This window comes from Mauremys mutica, chromosome 9 (genome assembly GCF_020497125.1).
Source record: "Mauremys mutica isolate MM-2020 ecotype Southern chromosome 9, ASM2049712v1, whole genome shotgun sequence".
In the NCBI taxonomy this organism is placed as follows: domain Eukaryota; kingdom Metazoa; phylum Chordata; order Testudines; family Geoemydidae; genus Mauremys; species Mauremys mutica.
The window spans coordinates 99,364,896-99,373,236 of record NC_059080.1 but is presented as its reverse complement, the minus strand read 5'-3'; the positions used below and the strand labels follow the sequence as shown (position 1 = coordinate 99,373,236).

The following is an 8,341-nucleotide window of genomic DNA, read 5'->3' as shown; positions in this document are numbered from 1 at the left end:
CTGAGGCGGGGGCCGCGCGGGGTGCCACTGAACCCCCGGGCTCGGCCGTGCTAGGCGCTGTACACCCGCTGTGACAGGCGGCGCCCCTCCCCCCTCGCCTACAGGCATCCAGCCTGCGTCCCTCAGCCCCCTCCCGTCCTCGCCCCGCTCTGTCACATGGTCCCGGCCCACGCCCCGTACCTCCGGATTGGCTGAGCGGTATCACGTGACCCCGGCCTCAGCACGGGAGGGGAAGCTGCCGTTGCCAGGCAACGCCGCAGCGGGCGGGGGGAGCGGCCTGGTCGGCCCCGAAGCGGAGCAGGTAGGAGGCTCTGGCCCCCCCCCGGTAGCGAGCCCTCCCCGCCTATAGGGATGGGGGGACGCCCCGCGGGGGCGGGGCTCGCTCCTCACCCACCCTGGAGATGGGGGGACTCCCCGCCGGGGGCGGGGCTCGTGTGCGGGCTCCCCCCCCCGCGCTTGGTGGGGGAATGGGGAGGGGGCTCCCCCCTCCAGCCTTGGGCGGGATTAATGGGAGGCCCGAGCGCCCCCTCCCCCCAACCTGGGGCTGAGGGTCTCCCTGCCCTGGGGCGGGTGGCTGCGATGGGGGCGCCCCGGGAAGGCTCAGGCCCAGCCCTTACCCGGACTGGGGGTGCAGCAGAAACGAGGCGCCCCCCCCGGGCACAAATCCCCTTCAGTGGCAGGGCCGGAGCTGCAGGTTCTAATCTGCACCCGCTCCCCCTCCCAGTCTCTTCCCAGGCTCCAGCTCTGCAGCGATGCCTGCGGGAAAGGGGTTGGCCAGGTTGAGGGGTCGGTGGGTCTAGCTCAGGGGTTCTCAAACTGGGGGGCGGGACCCCTCAAGGGTCGCAAGGTTATATTACATTGGGGGGTGGCGAGCTGTCAGCCTCCGCCCCAACCCTGCTCTGCCTCCAGCATTTATAATGGTGTTAAATATATCAAAAAGTGTTTTTAATTTATAAAGGGGGGTCGCACTCAGAGGCTTGCTGTGGGAAAGGGGTCACCAGGGAAAAAAGTTTGAGAACCACTGGTCTAGCTCATATTCTGCTCTGTAGGGCATCAGCACCAAGCAGGCAAGGCTGGCATCACAGTGTAGCTGGCCGCAGGTGACAGCCAGCCAAGCCAGCCTAGAATATTAAATCTGGCTTTACTTTTCCATTACCAGCCAGCTACACACATTTACATCTTGTACAACAGGAACCAATAAAGATTCTCACTATTGTGCCATTGACAGAACTGTCACCTAGGTTCTTATGCCCTCATTTATTAATGGTGATGTTGGTTTACTAGCACCTGCTAGTTTCCAGTTATGCAGTTGAACTTGCTGTGCTGTTGTAAACTGATCTAATTTGATATGAAGGTCCTTGATGAAGATTTAGGCCCCCAATCTGCAAGACACCCGCCAGGCATATCCCTGCACTTGTGAGACTCTGCATTTACATAAAAACATAAGAATGGCCGTACTGGGTCAGACCAAAGGTCCATCTAGCCCAGTATCCTGTCTATCCTATCCATACAGCAAGTAACCCCGAACAAAAATACACACTACAGACAGCCACTTACCCCAAGGGTCCTGTATTTGCTCCTCCTTCACCCGGAGAACTCCCTTGCGAAACTCCCTGTTAGAGTTTGAGTCAATGGGTCGGGTCTCCAAGGAGACTGGCTAGCTGGATCTTCGCAGTATTGGGGCTGAAATATGGAGCACCAAGAAGATATATTTACAGAATTCCTTTTTGGAGCATTACAGGAGATATGATTGGACCAGTGTTCCCAAACTTTTTACTAAGGTGACCCACCAACTGTACTTTGTCTTTTTACGTGACCCACCCAGTGGCCAAATTTATGGCAGGGGGGGTGCTGGGGGCAAAAATCATAGGCTAGCATCCTGTTTCTTTCCCTTTGCTGCCTCCTCCTCGCCTTGCTGATGGAGCACTGACAGGCCACCCAAAGCACATAGATGCTGGAACTAGGGGGTATGGGGGGGTACTGCAACACCACCTGGCTTGAAGTGGTTTCCATTATGTACAGGGTTTATAGTTTGGTTCAGTGGCTCTTAGAACCCCCACTATAAAAATTGTTCCATCACCCCTGCCACAGCATCATCCTCCATCCCATTACCACAATCCTAATCATGGCCTGGTCCAGAAGGGAGGCTGCAGGGTGGTGGTTGGTGGATTGGTTGGTTGGAGAGCAAGCCTACCCTGCACTCAGCCCATGGTGGCAGTTCCTGTCCCATGAGTCTGGGCTCAGCTCCTTGCTCCTGGCTTTGGGACCTGGCACACAGGGTCTCAGCGACATTCAGGTTTGGCTGAGCCAAATCAGTGGCGCTGCAACCCTGTGTACCAGGTCTCAATGCCTGGAGTGGGGAGACAGGCCAGGCCCCAGGAGACAGGAGCCTCTGCTTCCTGATGATTGGTGGGGGAGTGAGCGCTCTCTCCCCAAACCCCATTTCCTGGGGCCTCCCCTCTGCATTGGGCCTGCCAACCAATCTAGAACCTTATGGCGACCCACTGAGACGGGACCCGCTGTTTGAGAAACACTCTGAAAGATAATGTGTGAATGATAGATAACAGTGGTGCTAATAATTCTTTGTGTTTTGATGACTTTGTAGGTCTTTCTTCAGTGAGACTCAGCAGTAACCTTTAATGATGGGAGACGTCCTCGCTTATGAAGCCGAGTTACTTGGACTGGTGAAAGAGGTAGATGTTTACTATGGAATAGAAAAGAGGAAATCATCTGGTGCCTGCACTTAGGAATGGGAGAAGGGGCAAATTTATAACTGTTAGGCATTGATCTTGCCATTACTTTATGTGGGCAGATGCTTGTGGCTGCATGGAGTCCCACTGATGGGGCACTGCCTGCATGGAGCTCATTGCAAAATCAGGACCTTAGTTAAAGGAACACTATCAACTAACTTTGGACCCAAAAGGTCTTATTTTAAAAAAGCTTTGCAAAACATAATGTAAATAGAATTGTGTTAATGAAAATTTTAAAATAAACAGTAAAAAGCATTTGTTTAATGCTTTTCGCTGTGATGTTAGACTCACAGACCAAATATACAAGTACCTGAGAATTAGAAAGTGAAATGTACCAGTCCCCTGTTATTGCCTAACCTAGGGCTCTGATCCTACAAAGAGTTAAAATATATACTTAACATTATGCACTGTGATTAGTGCCATTGCCTTCAGTGGGACTATTTGTAGTGTATGAAGTTGAATAACTTGTGTGACTCTTTACAGGATTGGGGTATATCCAAAATGTAACAAACAAGAAAACAGCCTGAATGGTGAAACATCAACATACATTATTTCAAATTTAATCATCTCAGTATCAATAACACAGATAAGAATTTTCTTCTTTAAATTAGTTTTAAGTTAAGGCTTTGCTGTGATACAGTCACCTGTTTAGCGCTGTGCCACAAACAGTACATACAGCTTGCTTCATCACATAATTGACATATCTTTTCTCCTTACTCTGGTGACAGAGGCTCTGCTTTTGTGATTTGGTTTCTCTCTTTTTGCACTTTCATACCATCAGTTTTTAGTCTATATTTGTACTTCATGAATTTCTCATGAAATGGTAAAGCCAAACACAGGATTTGCCGTAGTTGGACAGACCAGATTGTTGGTCCACCCAAGTTTGTGTCCTGCCTCTAGCATTGCTGATACTTCAGAGGCAGGCAAACCTCCCCCAAACCCTGTAATGTGACTAGTTTTGTACATTTTGGATGGAGGAGGGAGAAATCTTTCTCGACCTTTGCAGCTTGCCCTGAAGAATGTGGTTTGCTTAAGATAAGTTAAGTGATGGTAAAATTATCAGATCTTTTTAAATTCAGCCACAGCATTTGTCTGACTCTCCTGATGGTAGAAATCCCATTACCTGTAGATGATGCTACTTTCAGAAAGTGTTAATTACAAGAAAGTTATGTGACTATCTGTTCAATCAAGTTTTAAAAAAAAGTTGCATTACTGGATATTAGTTGCTTTTCTTGATTTAAAAAAATCAACTGACTATAGTAAAGCTTTGTAGCAAACCTTTAAATAAGTTTGCCTATTCATTGGTCACTGTTTTAAACATTAAAAAGCTTAGAGTTTGTTATTTATGTGTGTTCTTGTGTCTTTAGTATTTAGACTTCGCAGAGTTTGAAGACACAGTGAAAACATTTACAAAGGAATGTAAAATAAAAGGGAAGCCATTACCTAAAACAGCAGGTGGTTCCTTGAGAGATTCAAAAGCTTTGATTATCCAGGTAACAAATCTTTTATATTTGGTTTGACTAGCTAATGATCAGAACAGGTAGAGCCACTGTACTATTACATCAGTTGAAATAATCTGAAATGCTTACGCTAACTTTTGGTTTAAACAGGAGTAGGCTGATAGTAGGGTATTTTCAGTGAAAGGACCTCAACTCAAATTCACCCCCTCAGTAACCACAGTCCTACAGAACCCAAGGTCTAAATTTTCAAATGTGACTCATGAATTTGGATGGCTCAGTTTTTGGGTTTCCAGATTGACGCTCATTGGAAGGGTCTGATTTTCAGAAGGTGCTGAGTAGAGCTGGACGAAACTTTTCATACAAAACTTTTGTTCAGCAAATAATGACAAGTCAGCAACACCTAAACGTTTCACGAATTCCAGTCAATTTCGTCAAATTATTTTGGTATTTAAAAAAAAAAAAATTCTGAAAAAATCAAAATGTTTAGATTTTTTTCAGTTCAAAATGACTTTTAGTTTCAAAATTCTCTTTAATATTTTTTAATGGCCGAAATTAAAACATTTCAGTTTTGTGTAAATGTTTTGTGTGACTCAAAACAATTTGTATCGATATTTAGAAAATGTTTACTTTTGGTTTGACCAAAACTGAACGGCTTTCCTGTATTTTCGGAATTGCCAGTGAATCAAAACATCTGCTTTTTGCCCTGTTCCACTACTGAACTCCCACCTTCATAAACCAGGCTTCTTTAAGATGAGTCAAATAGGATGCCCAAAGTTGAGGCACCCAAAATCACTAGACACTATGGTCTGGCTGCAGGCCTTGATGGTCATGTTATGTCCCAAGTTGTTGAGGAGGGTAGGAGTGGGTTCTCGCAAAGTTGTTATTTCTGATTGGTTAGGAGGATGTTATCATGAACATTTTGAAATGTTCTGAATGTTTCTGTATAATGTTATATGTAAATGTGCTCTAGAATATGGGATAGGCACACTTTACAAAACAAAATAAATACATACATCTTGTTAACTTATTAAAATATACCCAGGAATTATGTCCTCCTTCTGCTCCTGGGACTCTACCTTATTATTATGAAGACATGGATAAACTGATAAGTCTGGATCGACTGTTTCTTCCTGTACCCCCCGTATTATTTTCTTGCTCACTAATCATAGTTAGAGGAGGAAAGGGGAAGGCTAAATGATGAGGAGTGAGTGAAAGTTTGGATGAGTTTCATATCCATTTTACAGAGAGATTTTAAGGTGTGATTTTTTATTTTATTTTTAGCGAGGTAGGGCAACAGAAATAATGTCAAGGCCTCTCAACTGGGGAGGGTTGTGGAAAGGAGATGAAGAAAAAGCAGAGTGAGTGATTGGGGGTGTAGGATAAGGTGAAGGCCAAGAGATTGAATGAAGTAAGTTAACGAATAATTTTGAAAACCAGGAAGGAAGCCAGTGAAGATGATGGAGGAAAGAGGTTGTTATGACTGAGTTTTCTAGAACAAGAGAGAGGCTTGGAGTATTCTGAACCCTCTGAAGTTTGGTAAATATTGAATTAATTGTGATGAGGAGTAATCTAACCATGAATGTAGATTATTTTTCAGAGGCTGGGAGATGGTAAGGGTGAATTCTAGCTGTGTTCTAGAGGTGGGGATAGACAAATGTATTCATCAGGGAGAGCAGAGAGATATAGGTAACTCTGGAATCTAGGATGACTCCCAAGGCATAGACGCTGACTCTGTGGGTGCTTCAGGGATGGAGCACCCTCAGGGAAAAATTGGTGGGTGCTCTGCACCCACCCGCAGCTCCCCGCCCTGGCCCTAGCTCACCTCCGCCTCTGTTCTGCCTCCTCCCCTGAGCGTGCTGCTGAGTCCTGCTTCTCCCCCTGTCCCTCTCAGCGCTTGTGCTGCGAAACAGGTGTGGGGAGGAGGAGGAACGCGGCACGCTTGGGGAAGAGGTGGGGCCGGGGCAGGGATTTGGGGAGGGGTCCAATAGGGGCAGGGAGGGGGCGCGGCCGGGGGTGAGCACCCACCGGCACCAAGGAAAATTGGTGCCTGTGTCCCAAGGTTTCTAACTGTAGTAAGGTAGGGGGTCTAAGGTAAGGTGAGTGTACATGAAAAACAGAGGACTCTAGTATTTAGAAATATTTCGTAGTTGGTAGTTACCAAACAGCCAGGAGCTGATAGTGAAGACATGAAGATAGCAGGGGAAAAAGGAGAATCAGAGAGACAGTCCAGGGACATGTACATTTGTGGCTCACTTCTATAGAAGTGATGAGAGAGGCTAATCTTAAGAAAAACAAACCTCTGAAGGAGAAGCTACCAAAAAGGAAAATTAATGAAAAGAGCCATATCTGAGGAGGGGGATAAGTTTAATAAGATGCAGACACACTTGCATTGGCTGAAGTCACAAGATCAGAGGCCCGTTGAAGTGAGTTTTGTGTGTGCCATGCAGGCATTGATTCCTTCGTGATCTCTTAGTGCGGTGTTAGCACTCTAATTGGTTCTAATTCATGTTGGCTGGTGGGCAGGGAAGAGCAGTAATAACTGCCGGGTAGTATGGAGAGTTAGGAGAAGAAGCTGCATGTGGAGCTATAATATCCAAATGTTGGTATAGGTTGAAATATGGTTAGTGTAATTAGTCTGTAACTGGTGAATTGGGAGAGGCTTTGGGTAAAATTTTCAAAAACAGCTAAGAGATTTAAGTACTTTTGAAAATGGAATTTAAGCCCTAAAGTCAGGTACTTTTGTAAATGTTGCCCATCTATATGTGGGGTTGAATGAACTCTCTTCTCCTTTGCAGAAGGATCTGCTTGCAGCATTTGAAGATGGAGATCAGAAAGTTTTCTTTGAACTTTGGGAGGAGCATATTTCCTCTTCACTCCGAGACAATGACCCTCTTGCCCAGAAGCTGGAGTTCTATCTTCACATCCACTTCGCCATCTACCTCTTGAAGCACTCTGTGGGCAAGCCGGTAGGTTTGCTTTTCAGTTTGGACTTACAGTCGAACCCATTTATCTCGACCTCGGTTAACTTGCCAACCCTATTAAGTCGACGTTTTACAAGTGGAACCGCCAAACTCCCTCTTTGTCTTATGGTTTCTCATCCCTTATGTCGATTCCCCGAACCCTAATATCTCGAGCCCGGCTCCCCGCGTCCCTGACCCACCGTGTCCCCAGCCGCCCGCTCCCCGGCTCTCCAGCCGCGCGGTTCCCCAGCCGCCCGCTCCCCGGCTCTCCAGCCGCGCGGTTCCCCAGCCGCCCGCTCCCCGGCTCTCCAGCCGCGCGGTTCCCCAGCCGCCCGCTCCCCGCGTCCCCAGCCGCCCGGCTCCCCGCGTCCCCGACCCACCGTGTCCCCAGCCGCCCGGCCCCGCATACCCGGTCCCTGCCCGTCCCCGCCCGTCCCCGCATACCTGGTCCCCGCTTTGCCTGCCGCCCGCCCACCCGGCTCCGCCTCGCCGTCACACGCTTCGCCGCCCGCCCTTCCGCGCAGCTCCGCGTCGCCGCCAGCCCGGCCCGGCATACCCGGTCCCTGCCCGTCCCCGCCCGCCCGCCCGGCCCCGCATACCTGGTCCCCGCTTCGCCTGCCGCCCGCCACCCGGCTCCGCTTCGCCGCCGCCGCCCGTCCGCCGCTCCGCTTCACCGCCCGCCCGCCCCGGTATACCCGGTCCCTGCCCGTCCCCGCCGCCGGCCCGCCGCTTCGCCTGCCGCCCGCCCACCTGGCTCCGCTTCGCCGCCGCCTGCCCGTCCGCCCGGCTCCGCTTCGCCGCGCGCCCGCGCCGGCATACCCGGTCCCTGCCCGTCCCCGCCCGCCCGCCCGGCCCCGCATATCTGGTCCCCGCTTTGCCTGCCGCCCGCCCACCCGGCTCCGCTTCGCCGCCGCCCGTCCGCCCGGCTCCGCTTCGCCGCCCGCCGGCCCCGCCCGCCGCCCGGCCCCGCATACCCGGTCCCTGCCCGTCCCCGCCGCCCGGCCCGCATACCCGGTCCCTGCCCATCCCCGCCGCCCGCCCGGCCCCGCAGACCCGGTCCGTGCCCGTCCCCGCCGCCCGGCCCCGCATACCCGGTCCCTGCCTGGCCCCGCCCGCCCGGCCGGCCCCGCTTACCCGGTCCCCGCTTCGCCTGCCGCCCGGCCCGCTTACC

The 8,341-nt window shown here is 50.6% G+C and overlaps 1 protein-coding gene across 3 annotated transcripts in view; it reads left to right on the top strand.

The window, feature by feature from the left end:
* Positions 1–216: 216 nt before the first annotated feature.
* The window catches only part of ARMC9 (armadillo repeat containing 9), a 101,781-nt gene continuing 93,656 nt past the window's right edge, over positions 217–8,341 (top strand). For all 3 annotated transcript variants that reach the window (XM_045031197.1, XM_045031196.1, XM_045031198.1), the window contains exons 1-4: positions 217–301; positions 2,606–2,693; positions 4,118–4,243; positions 7,006–7,176. In XM_045031197.1, the coding sequence (XP_044887132.1) occupies positions 2,640–2,693; positions 4,118–4,243; positions 7,006–7,176 (351 nt within the window). In that variant the 5' untranslated portion in view covers positions 217–301; positions 2,606–2,639. The remainder of the gene's footprint in view (positions 302–2,605; positions 2,694–4,117; positions 4,244–7,005; positions 7,177–8,341) is intronic.